Source organism: Halichoerus grypus, chromosome 10 (assembly GCF_964656455.1).
Source record: "Halichoerus grypus chromosome 10, mHalGry1.hap1.1, whole genome shotgun sequence".
NCBI lineage: Eukaryota > Metazoa > Chordata > Mammalia > Carnivora > Phocidae > Halichoerus > Halichoerus grypus.
The window spans coordinates 100,353,391-100,371,769 of record NC_135721.1 but is presented as its reverse complement, the minus strand read 5'-3'; the positions used below and the strand labels follow the sequence as shown (position 1 = coordinate 100,371,769).

Genomic DNA, 18,379 nt, shown 5'->3' with positions numbered 1-18,379 from the left:
TGTTTCAGAAGTACAGGTCTGTGATTCAACAGTCTTACAAAAGTCACAGCGCTCACCATAGCACATACCTTCCCCAATGTCTATCACCCAGCCACCCCATCCCTCCCACCCCCCACCACTCCAGCAACCCTCAGTTTGTTTCCTGAGATTAAGAATTCCTCATATCAGTGAGGTCATATGATACATGTCTTTCTCTGATTGACTTATTTCTAAGCCAATCAGCCTTAAGGTTTGAAAACTTAACTAGAGCTCTCCAGGCAGGTTTGGGTTTATTAGGTTGAGGAAAGCTGGAAGGACAAGGCCTGTGCTCCCCCCAGCATGTGCCTGAACCACTCTGATGGTTCTGGAATCAAACCAGGCTTTTGGTGATATCTGGATGGGAAGCATGGAGCCCAAGCCAACCATTCGAAAGTTAGAGCTAAAGAAACCTGACGAATTATATCATTCCTTCTTTTTGCATTATAAATGAGGAAACTAGATTTTGGCTGTATACTACCCCCCCCCCCCCCCGCCAGGTTAAAAGGAAGCAAGGTTTAATGGAAAGAGCACAGGCTTTGAATGCTGAAGCCCAGATTTCAGATTCTGATTCTTAACAACATTACTAGTCAGCTGTGATACTTGAAACAATTTACTTCATCCCTACAGCCTCAGCTCCTCATCTGTAAGATAGAGATAATAAAACCTCTGTGAATGAGCCCGTAGGAAAGCCTGAATGGGCTCCTTGATGTTGCCCAAGTGCCTGGCTGTTGCCACTACAGCACCAGAACCCTTCACTGCCAGCCCTGAGATTGTACTTCATCCTCATCTGGAGGCAGCTCCCATCTGGTGTTCACAGTGGCTGGAGGTGCCCAGGAGTATTTAGCTTTGTGGAGTTTTTATGTACTCTGCAAAGATTGATGGATTTTCCCTACAGCTGAGGTTTGGATGCCTTCGTACTCAACAGAATTTCATGTTTATGGAAAATGAGTAATTCTTCCTAGTTTATGCATCTGTTATTTAACATGAGAAACTCATTGCAGGCTGAAATCTGATACTGGAGTAATATCGTGAATCTAGAACTTCCCATCTAAGAAGCTAGAACCTTAGTTATGAGGAGAATTAATAAAATCTGAACACCTTCAATTGAGCTGTCTTAAGATGCATGTGCTTATTTCAAGTGCTATCTGTTTTGTCACATTTTATAAAATTAACTTTGACATTTAGCCTATGTATACTGTACCTCATATAAAACACAAGTTACACTCATAAAAACAATACAAAGTGAAATGAACAGTAACAACAGATCAACTCTTTTATGTAACCACCTTATTAAAGTAGTTATTTCTATTGCTTAGCTATTGGGACTATGTTGAAATAGGGTATGTGTTCCTTTGAGACTGTGAGCACATGGCTCCTATAAAATGGCAAGGGCTGCAAAATCATCTTTAAAAAAGAATCCCAGTTAATTCCTCAGATCTGAGGGGATCTATGGCCTTGAAACCACAATTAGACTCTAGACAAGACCTGATCCCCTGGCTCTGGTAACTTACTGAGATCTTGTGTAGGTCAAGTTTATTTGCTTTTTCCTCCACTATAAATTTGAATTGTTAATTAATCTTCTGACCTCACTGGGATAAGGTAAGGTTAAGCAAAATGATTGAAAGGAGCTTTGCAAATTTATAAAGATGTTTAATAATATTTCTAATTATATTCTAGGCAGTCTGAGGCTGGTCCTCAGACCCCTTAGCAAGAAACTCCCAGGTGGACTCTCCACAGCTGGCTTTTGGGGAATGGGTGTGTCCAAGGCTGGCAGGTGAGGGTATCTACTTCACCTAAGCCCAGTTAGGGAGGGAAGAGGCTAGGTTCAAGGGGAACATGGAAACTCCTTGGCCCCAAATCCTCTTTTAGAAGCCTCTACTCCTTAGTATTTAGAGGTAGGTAGGAAAAGTGCTTCCTCTGGTGAACTTTGTTCTTCCTCAAAAGCTAGAAAGCTGATCTGACCAAGGAAGTAGCAATGGGCTCTCCCCAGCAACTTTTCCATGCCCCCCCTCCCTTTTTGCCTCCCTCACCCCATCCTCCCTCACCACTCTCCTCTCTACCCCACATGACTGAATCTTGAGACTGACTTACGTAGTAATCCTGATCCAGACCTTTCCTCCCAATTAGATGTAATTGTCCAAGAGATACCTAGGAATAACAATTTTTGAAAATTATTTTAGCAATAGCATTAATTTAAATGAAGAAAATAAGCCAATTATACCTCAATTTGAAAAATAAATGTATAAAAATGGTGAAAAAAATGAAGAAAACATTTACTTGGTGTTTTATTATAGTATACTGTTTCAGTTTGATACAGTTGGCATGTCTAAAAAAGAAGCAGAAAAAACATTCCAGGCTATATCTTTTATTGGGTAAGCGACTGATGCTGGGCATCTGGCTTCCTCAGTGGCAGGAAGCTGGCCTGCTGGTATACAGCAACACCTGGAAACATAAACCTAGCAGCCTTTACTCTTAGCTCTCAAAGGTCACACAAATGCTGTCCCATTCCCATTCTCAAAGATACAACACTTCTGAATGATGGTTAAGAGTTCATTCATACTCAACACAGGATGGTGCTTTTTTCCTACACTTAAAATCTAGGTTTTTTAAAAGTAGAATTTTTAGAAGTAAATGCAAAAGAAAAAATTGCCATTACTATGACAGGTGGCTCTCCCATAGGCTATAGAAACAGGGAACAAGAAAAGAGGAGCAGATGTCTCTTCTTGTTCACATTCAGGATGGAGCATTCATTGTTAACCCTTTTAGGACTCGGACAACCAAACCCCTTGTAATTTGCATGTTCTAAAAATCCAAATTCGTCTGTATACATTACTTGTATCTGAACATCTCCTCTTTCTGCCAAAAATTTGTAGTATTGGTATATGTCCCAATCCAAAATCTCACTGTTAGAACTCAGATTTTCAGGTCTCTCAGTTAGTCTCACTTTTTCCACTGGAATACCCTCACTTTTTTCTAATTTGTCAGCAACTGTGAACAGAAACAAACCAGAGAATAGCTGGAATACACAAGGTTGCAAGAGATAACAGTCAACTTAGAGAAAACAGGCTGATTCTACTTAAATTGTGCAGAGATCTGGTCTACTAACAGAAAAAAAGACATCTACTGTTAGGAGATAGAAATTTACTGATTTTTGTTTATTTGGTTCTGAGAAAAGTGCAAAAAACCTCATTATTTTTTGCAATCCTTACAAAAATTGTATCAGCATATATCAGAGCCTACTGAAGAGCTTGGCCAAGCAGCTCAAGGAAAGAAGACAGATGTCAGGAGCAGGCAACTGATCCCTTCTACCACTGACTTTTTCCGAGATTGAAACTACAATATAAGAATAATAATTTCCCCTTAATTACTTCCTATGAATAGTCTGAAAATAAATATAAAGATAAATATGTTTGAGTAAATCTAACAGAGTATGCAGTTTGAAATATATACATATATATACATATATATATAGTAATTCCAATTTCATTAAGCATATGAAATAATCTTGTTATATATAGCATCTTACATTAAAAAGCAGTTATTTTCCTCTTTTCTTTCTCAGATCCTAATAATGCCAAAATGTGTATTTAGATATTATTCTGACTACAGAAATTAACCATATGGACCTTACCTTATTCACTTCTTGGAAGACTTTTATTTAAAAATCTATTATGTAGTCTGGTTCAGTGATGTGTAAGATGAAATGTTACATATGCTTTTGAAAATGATTCTAGAAACATATATTAATCTCATGCTCTATTCTTTGTAGACAAAGGATAGGGTAATAGAATAATGATTAACTTGAATTATTCTCAAGTGCAGTGATAGAGATTGATAGTGTATGTATCTTACATCCTTTTCTTCAGGAATTTTTAACAAACCATCCCATATACTAAGTGTTAGAATTAGAAAAACTGTTTAATATTTATTGATGCTACATTCAAATTCTCAGTTGACGGAAAGCACAGCACAAGAACATAGGGACATATTCTAACAAAAATAAAAGATAAGCACATCCCTTTAAAGCCTTTGAAAAGTAACTATTAAGAAATCAGAAGACTCTACATTGTATTAAAAGAATTATAACAAATGTTAAAAAACATAGTCATTTAAAAAACATAAACATTCATAAATATACCAACTGGCATTGATTTATTCTTCTAATTGCTCAGCAAGTCTATTTATCTTAAAATAAGTTATGTGGATTACTCACTATAATCTGCCACCTTCTTGTAATGATTTAGGGCAACTTCACAATTCTGTAGAACATTGATTCCTGACAAATATCTGTATCCCTAAAACACAGGCATATATACTCTTAATATTCTGACAGTGTCGTATTTATAACACACTTTTTAGGCCCAGGAATTATTTAATTTACATACCAAAATCATCTGGGACATCATGCTTCCTCCAGCACTTCCAAAGGTGTAATATATCAGTGCCTAAAGTTAAAAAAAAATCTGTATCTATATCCACCATCTAAATTTGAAGCTCAAACCAATCATTGCTTTTTTATTCCTAATCCAGCAATGAACCTTGAACTACTCCAAAATAAATTGCAAATTTTGTCCTCTTAATCTGTAAAAATGGCTGACATTTTTGGAGGGTTTAGTGAGCTCTGGAGTCTTTGAAAAGGGCACTGTATAGACATTTCATTTAATTATCACAAAATACCTATGAAGTAGATATTATCTATCTATCATGGCAAACCTGAAATATGGGACATTAAGAAACTTATGGTATTTTAACCTTAAACTTCTGACTATTGAGCTGGTGCTTTTAGCCACCACTCTCAAGTGAGCTCCTTTGCCTAAAGAGGAGACTATTCAATGTCCCTTTTTAAAAAATTCAGTTTTGTTCCAGAAAAAAATAGAATGACCTTACCTTGGCTTGATTGTATTCCATTCCTATTCCATAGGAAGACAAAAATCCTAATGCCTAAATCCCAAAAGAAAAGGAAAACTAAATAAATCCATTTATTTCACAATTATTCTTATTTACCTTGGTAAAAGATATTTTAAATGTCTGCTCCATAATAATTTGTATTGTTACTTTATTTCTTATCCTATAACAAAATGCCTTTTTACATTTTTGCTAAGTCTGTAAGAATTTGGAAAAGGTAATAGTGGGAGTTTTGTATAATACACGTAAAAATAGGCTAACATTTACTGACCTTTAGTACAAATTATAATAATAAAATATTATAAACCAATGCTTTTTATATGCTTGCTATTCTTGGCAATGGAAAACACTTTTTTCCTTCAACATTTTTTAATTTAAATTTGAATATTTTTCTTCATATTTTTATTTATTTATTTTTAAAGATTTATTTATTATGACAGAAAGAGAGAGCAAGCACACAAGCAGGGTTATTGGCAGTCAGAGGCAGAGGGAAACGGAGAAGCAGACTCCCCTCTGAACAGGGAACCCAATGTAGGGCTCGATCCCAGGACCCTGGGACCATGACCTCAGCCGAAGGCAGACGCCTAACTGACTGAGCCACCCAGGCGCCCCTTTCTTCATGTTTTTAAGAGAAGATATGATGATCATTGAACACTACATCTAAAACTAATGATGTACTATATGTTGACTAATTGAATTTAAACTAGAAAAAAAGAAAATATGATGGATATAAAAAATTCAAACAGGAAGAACTATATTGAATAAAGGTGAAAGTCTGATCACATAGCAAGATGGTGGAATAGGCAACCCCAGATCTTGTTCCCCTATAGAGACATTGACTTAGCAACAATATACAGTCCAAAAAGTCTTTATGAGAACTCTGGAAACCAGTTAAGAAATCATAGTAACCCATAAAAACTCAAAGCAAAGAAAGAACAATCCACTGAAACAAATAAGAAAAGCCAATTTATTTAACCTGCAATTGCTCCTTCCCCAAGCCAGCACAGCTCAGTGTGATCGGGAGAAAAAGCCCAATTCAGGGCTTTTCTCTTGGGAGGGAAAGAGAAGAGTGGAACTTAGGTCCAATGTTCCAGCTTTTGGGAGGACTGCCCCTGAGTCTGATTTCTGTCTTGCCTGACTCAAAGCACTAATGAAGAACCTGTATACTTTGGATTCCTGGGGGGCAGCTGAGAACAAAAGAGAGCTCAGCCACTTGTTGCAGCACTGGAGAATGTGTAGTATATCACAGATAGAAGCCAGCACAACTTGGCACAATCAGCAGAAAGTGCTCAGCTTGTAGCTTCCCCCTTGGAAGGAAAAGAAGAGACTGGAATTAGGGCCCAATATTCTGGCTTTTGGGAAGCTGCTCAAAATACTTGTTTCTATCTCCTCTGACTTGGAGCACTGACAGAACTGGCATGCTTTAGATGCCTGGGGCCACAAGAAGAAAAGGGAACTTAGCAGCTTGTTGCAACACCAGAGAACCTGTAGTATCACCAACACACACTAAAGGGAGCAAAAGACGACAAGCTCCTGAAAAAGACCAACAAATCTCTCTAACTGGGAAATTACAAACACAAGCCCAGAGAAGGCACACGCCCCAAAAATGATTTGAAAGCCCCCCAGAATCTCTAACTATGCTGATTGTGAAAGTCTTCCCTGTATATAGCCAATCTGTAAAGATGGAGAGGTGGCTATATTTCCAAATGCATAACCACAACAAAAATTAACAAGGCACATGAAGAAACAGGTAAATATGGCCCAATCAAAGGAACATAATAAATCTAAAAACACCCCAACCCTAAAGAAATGGAGATCTATAAATCACCATACAAAAAATCCAAAATAACTCAAAATGCTACCAAAAAAAGCACATATAAACAACTAAGCAAAATCAGAGAAAGGATGCATGAATAGAATGAGAATATCAACAAAGAGCTAGAGAAAGAAAGAAAGGAAGGAAGAAAGAAAGAAAGAAAAAGAGAAAGCCTCCTTTTAAAAATTCTGGAGCTGAAGAATACAACAACTGAATTGAAAAATTCACTAGAGGGGTTCAAAAGTAGACTTGACTAAGCACAAGAAAGAATTAATGAACCAAAACACAGGTCATTTGAAATTATCAAGTCAGTGGAACAAAAAGAATGAAGAAAAGTGAAAAAAATCCTAAGAGACTTATGGGAAACCATCAAGTGGACCAATATACACATTATAGGAGTCACAGAAGAAGAGCGGGGGAAAGAGGCATAGTGAGCTTATTTTAAGAAATAGTGGCTGAAAATTTCCCAAATCTGAGGAAGGAAATGGGTATCCAAATTCAAGAAGTTCAATAACCTTCAACTAGGATGAACCCAAAGAGGTCCACACCAAGGTCACGATCCCAGCGTGATCGTGAGTCCCGCATGCAGGTCCTTGCTCAGCAGAGAGCCTGCTTCTCCCTCGGCAGCTCCCCCTGCTCCTACTCTCTCTCTCTCTCTGTCAAATAAATAAATAAAATCTTAAAAAAAAAGAGTGAGAGATGAACATAATTATATGAGAAAAAATGGACTTTAAGTCAGAATATGTCACAAGAAACAAGGTAAGGACATTATATGGTAATAGGCTCAATTCACCACGAAGATATAACCATTATAAATATATATGCAACAGTTGAGCACCCAAACTTATGAAGCAAACATTGACAGAACTGAAAGGAGAAATAGACAGTAACACAATAATAGTAGGAGATTTTATTTTATTTTATTTGAAGATTTTATTTATTTGAAAGAGAGAGAGAGCATACTAGCAAAGGGGAAGGGGCAGAGGGAGAGGGAGAAGCAAACTCCCTGCTGAGCAGGACGCTGGGATCACGACCGGAGCCGAAGGCAGACGCTTAATCAATCGAACCATCCGGGCACCCAATAGTAGGAGATTTTAATGCCCCATTTTCAATAATGGATAGAACAACCTGACAGAAGCTCAATGAAGAAATAGAGGAGTTGAACAACACAACAGACTAAATAGACCTAACAGATATATAGAATACTCCACCCGACAATAATAGAATGCATATTCTTTTTAAGAACACATAGAACATTTTCCAGGATAGACCATATGTCAAGTCACAAAACAAGTATTAATAAATTTAAGAAGATTAAAATCATACCAAGTACCTTTTCTGAACATAATGGAATGAAACTAGAAATCAATAGCAAAAAGAACACTGGAAAATTCACAAAGATATGGAAATTAAGCATCACACTCTTGAACTACCAATGGGTCATGGGAGAAATCACAAGGAAATTTAGAAAATATCTTGAGGCAAATGAAAATTAAAAGGCAACATACCAAAACTTATGAGATGCAGCAAAAGCAGTACTAAGAGGAAGAGGCATAAAGCACTTCCAATAGTGAAATATGTTGGTTGTTTCAAGGAAATGCTTGTTTGAGTTGCAAGCTGAAATAGCCACTTTTTTCATGGAACACCATCTTTAGTTGAAGGAACAATGGATCAGCTATGTTCATTTAGACTGGCAGACATTTTCTTGAAAATGGACAGTAAGCCTCTCACTTCAATAAAAACTATTGAAAGTATTGTCGCCAATGATAAATTCAAGCTTTTAAGCAAAAATTAGAATTTCAGAAAGTTTATATCTGCCACCATGTATAGCTTATATCTGTTTGACACCCCAATACTTAGACTTTTCATGATGGTGGTATTAACAAATGTAATTTTGATATTGTATGATGCAATGTGTCAAGTTTGGAAGACTTGGAAAACTTAGTGAACTGATATTTTCTAAATAACCAATGCATGATGTTATAAAATCCTGTCTAGGTAAAAAAAGTTTCCATTCAAAATGCAAGATAGACCAGTGATTTTAATGTAATAGAATATGAAAAGTTCATTATATGATTTCAGATTCCACACTGCAATTAACCTTTAAGAAGTTATCACTGTTGAGCTTTGATATAGAACCAAAGAAGAGTATCTACAATTATCTGAAAAAGTTGTTAAAATACTCTTACATTTTCTAGGTTTATTTTCTTTTGCTATTTCGTTTTTCTTTTAGCTTTCTATGTTTTTAAGTCTCTTATTTATTAAAACATTTAAAGCTGTATATTTTCCTCTATATGTGGCTTTAGCCACATTCCTTAACTTTTATATGTGGTGTTATCATCGAGTTCTTAATATGTCATTTCAGTTTCTATTTTATCTTTGCTATTTGCTAAAAATTAGGAGATTGTTGAAATTTTATAGTTGGGAATTTTAAGCTACTTTTTGTCAGTAATTTTTAGTTTCACTGCTTCTAGTTAAAGAATGTAGTATCATTTCTATTTTTTAAAGTAAAGTAACTTTCTTCTTTGTGTGATAATTTTTTGAAAATAACTAATTTTTTTGCTTTTTAATTTTGTTTGGGATGATCTTCCATATAAATCTTGTATGTAGATGTGGTCAGGGTATGTGGTTTTTGTTGTTGTTGCTGTTGTTTTGTCTGCCTGGATTCTTTCTGAAATCACTTTCCTTCTGTTCTGAATTCATTCTGTTCAACGTGGCTCCTCCCCGCTTTCTGAATCTAGAGGGCCACGTGACACAGGCTCAACCAATCAGATTATTCTCTTCCTGGATGCAGTGATTGATTAGGTGTGGTTCTTGTGAGCTAACCCAACACTTTTGCGGATATCACTGGGAAAGAAACTGGGTTCCTTTACAGAGACTTCCAGATTTAAGGGCTAAAGATATCTAGGTTCGTTGGTGACTGTTTTTTGACTCCAAGGGGTCAAGCCACTCAAAACCATCACAGAAAAAAGCGAAACAAAGAGAAAGTATGTCTTGATGTCTTCATTCTGGCTTCTGGATCCAGAGTATCTAGAGGCAGCTACAACTTCACAGTTAAATGAGCCAAAAAATCGCACTTTTGCTTAAGCCAGGTGGGTTGTATTTTCTGTGCTTGAAATTCAGAGAATCCTAATCAATTCAAATGGACATCTCTGTTGCTGGGAGGGAACTTCATTAAGTTAGTAGATACACAGTAAACCAAAATTAATCTCTGTATAGAAGTTGCTGCCTTATACTTAGTTGTTTAAACTGTATGGTAGTTTGGTGCGTAACAAATCACTCCTTCTTGTACCACTTTCTGCCTTGTAGACATTTGAGGGCAGCCATTTGATACCTGGTGTTCTCTCCTACAAAGATTCCCTATTTTGCCTTCCTCAGGTGATATATTTTAGGTAATATTCATCATCTTCTGTGTTCTCTGAATCTGATCTACATCATGGATGCCATATTTGTCATAGCCCTGTTGAAACAAAGTAGTTACAAGTTTCTAAAAAAAAAAAAAGAAAGAAAGAGGAGATACCCCAAAGTCAGTGAAACTGCATCACATTTTATTACTAAATTATGTGCAAAAGGAATGGCTGTCATAAGCCAAATTATCCCACTAAACACAGGAGGAATTGCCAAATCCTCAAGAATAGATGAAAAACTAATGAATAATGAGAAGCTATTACGATTAAGGTGTTCAACATCAAACATTGCCAGGAACTTCTCGCTAACTTTGAACTGAACTTCCAGCTATGTGTGATTCGATCGAAGAAAAAAATAAAAGCATAAATTTAATCAAATTGGAAAGTGTCAGCATTAATCGTTGTAGAATGAGTCAGTAGTTTGGAAAAAATCCTGGAGGTAATCGAGGAACACTCCCTGAGGAAATGTTGCACTACTGATTTTCTTAATGGTATGGAGAATGATATGCTGGAAGACAGTCATCAAGGAAGTGTTCTAAGTTGAAAACTACTTCAGTTAGACTCTGAATGAGAAGAATTTTGGAACACCTAAATTTATTTAACTTATATTTACTTTTGTATGTAATTAAAGAATGACATGATAGAAATCTATGTCTAAAATGTCTAAAACAGCACTTTTAATAAGAATAAAACAAAAAATCTAATAAAACATTATTTTAAACTTTAATTCACATCATTTATATAATTATATAACTTATATTTTAAAAATATATAACTTACTGTCGATGGTGTCTTATAATGGATAAAATATGGGATTATCATCTCTACCACATTTTTCAGATTTCTTAGTCTAGCAACCCTATAAAATAGAGCTTGCTTAATACAGATAGTTCTTAGTGAACTCATGCTGCTTGACAAATAGTATTGCTTCATTTTATGGGATTTTTAAAAACAAACATTTTGAAAGTATGATGAGGAATCTTACCATTAAATTCACCAGCACTATGCATGATTTGCAGAATGTTATATCTTCCAAGCCCTGTGGCTCCTTTCCTGCCCTCTTTAGTTACTCAAAATTACTGACAAGTTGGCAGTGACATATTTATAAGTTGTCTCAGTACCCAGTGATGGAACTGGATTGGGCCAAGAAATTTGAACCCATTCCAAATAGATGCTTGCTGCGCTCTGCCTCAGGTGCTTCTGAGAAGTGCATTCTATCCTTTTAATTCTGAATATAAGTATCCTTGTTCCAGTTACTATGGCTGTGTAACAAATTACCCCAAAACCTGGTGGCATAAAACAACCATTTATTATGCTAAGTGTTCTGTGGGTCAAGAATGTGGTCAAAGTAGAGTGGGCATGTTTTGTCTCTGATCCACAGTATGGGGGCCTTAGTTGGAAGACTCAAAGGTTGGGGGATAGAATCATCTGAAGGATTGTTCATATGCATGTTCGGCAGTTGATGCTAGATATTGGTTGAGACCTCAGCCGAGGCTGATGGCCAGAACAGCTACATGTGGCCTCTCTGGTTATATAGGCTTCCTCACGGCATGGTGGCTGAGTTCTAAGAGTAAGCATCCTGAAAGAGCTAGGCAGAGCTGTATCCTTTTTATGACTTTCCCTTGGAAGTGTAGCATTACTTTCACCAAACTTTATTGTTTGAAGTAGTCAAGAATCTCCCTTAGGTAGTGGAGGGGAAATACACTCCACTTTTTAATTATGTTGGTTAGGGTGCTGAAATAGCATATGGGACTAGAAATAGTGCTGTGGACATTTTTAAAAAATATTTATTTATTTATGTATTTATTTATTTATTTATTTATTTATTTTGGGGGTAAGGGGCAGAGGGAGGGGGAGAGAGAATCCCAAGCTCGTGTGGGGCTCGATCCCAGGACCCTGAGATCACAACCTGAGCTGAAACCAAGAGTCAGACACTTAACAGACTAGGCCACCCAGGCGCCTCTCCTGTGGTCATTTTTAAGAAAAAAATTGCCACAATGCTTGACAAAAGAAGAGTTTGGAGCTATCCCATTTCCTCTTAGTTATTAATCATTATGAATTAGTGAATTTAGGTATATTTGAGGTATTTCAGTCCATTGTGGGAATTTTTCATTTTAGTGCTCAATTTTTCCATCTTTAGTCAATAGGAGCCTATTTTGAGTTAGCTCAGTATTTTGGTCATGACCATAGTATTTTCTGACAGCTTTCTTGCTACCATATTGTATGATATGATACTTTGTATCATATCGATATGACACCTTGTATGATAAAATGTTTCAAGAGCATCTTGTACATTTCTTGTCCCACACCCAGAATTTGACATTTTCCAAGGATGCTGGTTTCTTTTTAGTTGGAGAGGACTTCTGTTTTTTGTTTTAACACAATTCCTTCTTGGGGCATGATTTAATAAATAAATTTAAATTTTAATATATTTAAAAATACATGCATATTAAAGATTAAAATTTTAATACTTCTGATGGTTTAAAATATAAACATCAATGCCCTGCTCCGTTCCAGGCCACTCTTTATTCTCTTGATAAACAACCACTTTTAATTATCTTAGCTGTTTTCTTCTGATAACTTACCACCATTATGATTCTTGATAAATTGTTACTATTTGCTGTTAAATTTTATATTTCACACATTATCTGTAAATTTGCTATATTATAGATGATGATTTAGGTCATTTACATTACTTTTTCACTTTTTCTCCTTGCACCTCTTCTCAGCAGAATCACAACACTAAATTTTTTGTCAGAACATAATTGTAAAAGTCTGTTTTGGTGTTCCTAATATTTTCAAAGTTCTACTCATAATTCCTGTTACCATTTTTAGAAGTTCATTACACACTCTTATGTATATTACTGATAATATATTTTTCCATGTTTTATATTAATGACAATCTGGTCTTAGCCATTCAGCTTACGAGTTGATGAAATATTTGAAGAGCACAGGGTCATAGGCAGAATCTTGTGGCAGATTGCCAGAGACTTGCTTTCACCTTGGCATCAACCCATTAGTCTACTCTTTATTTACTATCATCAAAGCCCACATTTCTATTTTTTTCATCTAGTTCATGAGAACATCTTGCAAGGCTTTGTTAAATGTCTCCCTAAAATAAAGATACAAAAAGTCTGATAATTCAATCAAAACAAAATGAATAATTTCTTAAACTTTTAAGTATAATTTCAAGGACAAAGAACTATATCATTTTTAAAATTAGGGAACTGACTGCAGAGTTCAGTTCCCAAAAACATAACTCTAGGGCGCCTGGGTGGCTCAGTTGGTTAAGCGACTGCCTTCAGCTCAGGTCATGATCCTGGAGTCCTGGGATCGAGTCCCGCATCGGGCTCCCTGCTCAGCAGGGAGTCTGCTTCTCCCTCTGACCCTCCCCCCTCTCATGCTCGCTCTACCTCATTCTCTCAAATAAATAAATAAAATCTTTAAAAAAAAAAAAAAAACATAACTCTAACATGTGGTTTATAAGTATAATTTGTGTAATCTATTTAATCCATAAATTGAAAAAAAAATCTTCTATGTTTCGACCAATTCCTCTTTAGTCTCAACGGTTCCCTTTTATGGAAAGTTGACCATAAGGGCTATTACAGGGTTATTATAAAAAGGGTTATTACAAATGGAAGGCATCTGGAATCCTGGTACTCCTCTAACCCTTGTAGTTTATATTTAAAATGGCTAAATTGGCTCCTTTTAAGGATCTCTTTAGTCAATATTAGATTTTTATTTTTCTTGCAACTCTTAGCAATTTTTGATTCTGCTCAACTTAGAAACTGGTTTATTTATGTAGAAAGTTTGACAGCAAACAAATATACTGACCTTTATATAAGAAAATGAATATACTGTTCTATTCAGTTGAGCTTGTATTTTAAGATACTTTCACCAAAAGTGTATGATTTTGTGCACAGCTTATCACACTTTTTTGGCCTGATTCTGCCAAAGAAATTTGTGAGTTGTGGATTGTGTGGGAGTTAAATTTCCATCCTGTGACTGGGGAGGGGAGCCTTTCTCTGTATAAAGCTCATTCTAGAAAGTAAGGACTGAAACCATGACTTTAGCAGCTTTAAAACCAGCCCAAAAGGCATGTTCCCTCTCTCTCTCATTGAAATAACAATGGGTGATTTTGAATTAATTCTTTGGAGGGCTCAACTTCCTTCCTTTTTCCCTCCCTCCCTCCCTCCCTCCCTCCTTCCTTCCTTCCTTTCTTCCTTCCTTCCTTCCTTCCTTCCAGCACTAAAGGAAGACAGAAGACGTTATGAGCTTTCATGTAGTGAATATGCTGATTATAGTCAGTGTTGTCCTGTTCCTTTACACTTGCACATTGTCACCTTACAACTTTACAATAAGCAGTTTCAGGCATTTGATCTTTCTTCGGAGAAACAGCTAGATGAAATGAGATGGATTACAGAATGATTCAAGATTAATCCAGAAAAAAAATACTTAAGTCAAAAGAGAAGCTGTGTAATATTGATGACATCAGTGACACTTCCAGTGGTTTTTAAAGGTCAAGCTCTGCAAATTAGATCTGTTTATAAGACTTGATTCTGAACTCAACAATTGTGCTGTGGTTTGTAAGAAACTGTTATAATAGCTGGGATTTGAACGGAAAGATTTTAGCTTAGAGGATATTTTTTTGTATTTCAAAGCAAATTACTCAGGTTCCATAATAACAATTTAAAAGTTAAATATTCCTTTTACTTTTTATATAGGAAATTATTGTTAAAAGAGAAAAGATTAAGCATTTTTCCTTTAATTACTGCACAAGGCTTGAAAGCATCTGAGATCATTACTTATAGCTCAAATTGCATACCAAACAAAAGTGTGAATCAACCTTAATGAACAACTCAGATCCTATCTGTACCCTTAATAAAAAATAGCATTAACATCAAGATGAAATGCTCTACACAGGTAATCCTAAAATTATCAAAGTGATTATTAGGTTAATATTAAAAATGATTTTTTTTTAGTGCTAATAACTACAGTCCTTCTACAAAACACCTCTAAAATTCACATCTAAAATAAATGAAAAATATGAGTAATCTTTGCCATTGAGATAGAATTATTCTAGAATTACAAAGCATGGAAAAACATGCAGTCACTCATATCCTCCTTAACATATCAATTAAAGTCATTTTTACATAATAGAATGGGTTTTCTTATAATTCACAGGAAACTTTTTGAACTGTATAATAAGGAAGCACATGTGTCTGAGTTAAATGATTTTTCTGATATCAAAGTTATACATATCCATGAATAGAAAATTTAGAGAAAAAAACCCAGTGAAGTATTTTTAAAAAGAAAATAGTTACAAATAATACCACCACTTAGAGATTATCGCGATTAAATTTTTTTTTTTAAATAATTTATTTATTTATGAGAGAGAGAGAGAGAGAGAGTGAGAGAGCACAAGCAGGGGGAGAGGGAGATGCAGGCTCCCCACTCAGCATGGAGCCCGACACAGGGCTCATCCCTGGACCCCAGGATCATGACCTGAGCTGAAGGCAGACGCTTAACCGACTCAGCCACCCAGGTGCCCTGGAAGGTATAGTTTCTTTGAAAATCAACACAATGGACTCTGTTCATAACCTTAAATGCTTTTGTTGCCCTTATCAGAATTCCTTTGATTTGGAATTTTGTGGGATGAACCATTCAAGGTACATGAAAGAAATAATTATGCCTCTTTCCCTCTATCCATCTGCCCTTTATACATGGCCTGAAATTGCATTTTCCCCTGACCCCTCAAAGCCACTTTATAATATGGGTTCATCTCTTTTTCGTTTTTCTTTGTTAACTCAGATCTTTACTAGACTTCTGGCACTCCAGGCTCTCCATTTATTACATTTCAGTATTTCTGTTCTTCCTTTTCCCCCCAGAGATAGGTGTCTTCATTCTCTTCATTCTCTTTCTATCTCTATCCCTCTCATTCTTTTTCATTGCCATTCTTAGTATACATATCCAGCTTCTTTAGCCACAATGGAGCTGTCCTTAACAATTCCGAGCAGTATTTCTTAAGAGTGCAGGCAGGATTCCTGTAACAGGGTGGCAAAAACAGCCTGAGAAGAAAGATGGTCACCCAGCCTGTTAGCCTATTAGTTCTCTGTTAGAGAGCTGTGATCAATACGGCATGTGGCCATCCTAGTCACAGTCATTGAACTAAGCATTGTTTGTAGCATAGAATCTCTTTGACTAGTTGTTCTTGTACAAGGAGACAAATCAACTATAAGCAGACTTCCTATTGGAAACAGACTTTTCTATAGGGATAACAGGGGTGACAGCAAAATTTCAGAATATAAACCAGCAATCCAGCTGTATGTAGTACCAGACCAGGGTCATGTAGGCTCCCTGCTCATCCAGATTAACACTTTGGTCACTAGATCATGGGGAGGTCAGGAGGAGAGGGGGAGTCTGAGTAAGGAATAAGGGTGTCCAGGATGTCAGGGAGAACATAGGAAGTGCTTGGGACAGAGACTTTTTGCCACCTAGTATTGTAGCATTTCAATAACAGTGTAGTTGAATTTTGCATATCAGGTCAATGTCAGCCTTCCAGGTGATAAGTTTGTCCTCACTCATATTTTATCTTCTTATCCTCCTAAGACCAAACACACACATATATCAGACAGATATCCCCATTTTACAATGAGGAAATTGAGACTCAGATAGGGCAGGCCGCGAGAACCAGTGGTGAAGCTGAGATGTAAAGCCAGGACTGACTGACTCCAAAGACAAAGCCATTAGGACTAAAATCGTTACACAACATTATTCATTGATGTTCTTTAATATCTCTAAGGGATTGTGCAGATATTATTCAGTTCTTGCAGCAACTGTATAAAGTAGTGTGACCTTATCATCAGTTCCCTTTGCAGGTTTGCGAAACCTCAGGTTTAGAGAAGTGACACTGAAAGAATGAAGAAGATCGGAAGCTCATTAGGTTGTAGAATCTGGATTCACATACTGTCCAGCTTTCTGATTATAGAACCCCTGTCTGCTACCACGACATGCTACCCTAAAGTCCATAATTGTACATTTTCAAGAACACTGTCCCAACAATACCTGCTTATTTCTGCAAAGATGGCTGTGATAATACATGGCCAGTGGTCATGCATTTAGGGTTTTTCTTCCTGGCACTGGATTAGCACTCAGCCAATTACCTTCTCCTACCTGTTTCTCCTTAAAATAAATGACAAGCATTTGATGGTCAATTAACTGGGATTAGAGGGTGGTCTGTGGCCATGCCATGGAACCACATTAATCCGAGTATGGGGAGTGATACTCTGACTTAGGCCCTGAAATCCATGTGTTTTATGTACCATTTATGTTAATTTAGAACTTCTTTTCTGGGAGTAGTGTTTTGACCTTGTATCAAATACTTTATTTAAATGCAGACAAATCTTTTATGTTGCCTGTATCCAATATTCTAGACTAGGTACAAATGTCACTTTTTCCCAGAAGCCTTCCTCACCTGCTCCAGGCAGAACCAGTTAGACTCTTTCCTGTGCCTAACACAATTTATAACTGTAGTCTACCTAAATTGTGCCACAATTATGTGTTTATATTTCAGATTGACCCGTAAGGACTATGATCTATTAATCTTTTTCTACCCATCAGCTCAGATTATGTTTGGCACATCGTGTCAACAAAACAACTGTTGACTTAATTAACTAATTAATACTCCCACTAACAAATAAAGTATATGTTCACTAGTTTGGAAAGGAATTCGGAGATATCATTTATAGTGCTGGATATGATGGTAATATTTAGTCTATTTTGGAACTCTGTATTTGGACAATGAAAGTTTAAAAATTCTCATATGTTATATAACATTTATAAATCTGTTTTACTCCTTTGTAAATATAATATTTTGTATTTAATTGCAAAAAATTCCCTGGGGTAAAAATAGTATTCAACAACTTAATTAAAATTATACAGATATTTAAGATGGTGATATTGATGGGTGCTTGTGTGGCTCAGTCAGTTGAGCATCTGACTCTTGATTTTGGCTCAGGTCATGAACTCAGGGTCATGAGATCAAGCCCTGTGTCGGGCTCCTGCTTGGTGGGGAGTCCACTTGAGATTCTTTCCCTCTCCCTCCCTTGCTGCCCCTCCCCTCCTCTCTCAAATAATAAATAAGTCTTAAAAAAAAAATAAAATGGTGATGTTGATCTGTACATATTTACATGGCAAAATGTTTGTGATATATTATTGAGTAAAGAGATTAGGA

At 36.3% G+C, this 18,379-nt stretch overlaps 1 protein-coding gene across 15 annotated transcripts in view; it reads right to left on the bottom strand.

Moving 5' to 3' along the window:
• Window positions 1-18,379, bottom strand: part of SEL1L2 (SEL1L2 adaptor subunit of SYVN1 ubiquitin ligase) — a 135,728-nt gene that overhangs the window by 39,810 nt on the left and 77,539 nt on the right. For 14 of the 15 annotated variants that reach the window (XM_036065778.2, XM_078056908.1, XM_078056911.1 and 11 more), the window contains 5 exons: window positions 4,906-4,959; window positions 4,404-4,463; window positions 4,232-4,313; window positions 2,852-3,006; window positions 2,110-2,166 (listed from right to left, as the gene is read on the bottom strand). In XM_036065778.2, the coding sequence (XP_035921671.1) occupies window positions 2,110-2,166; window positions 2,852-3,006; window positions 4,232-4,313; window positions 4,404-4,463; window positions 4,906-4,959 (408 nt within the window). The remainder of the gene's footprint in view (window positions 1-2,109; window positions 2,167-2,851; window positions 3,007-4,231; window positions 4,314-4,403; window positions 4,464-4,905; window positions 4,960-18,379) is intronic. The other variant, XM_078056917.1, reaches the window with a different exon arrangement.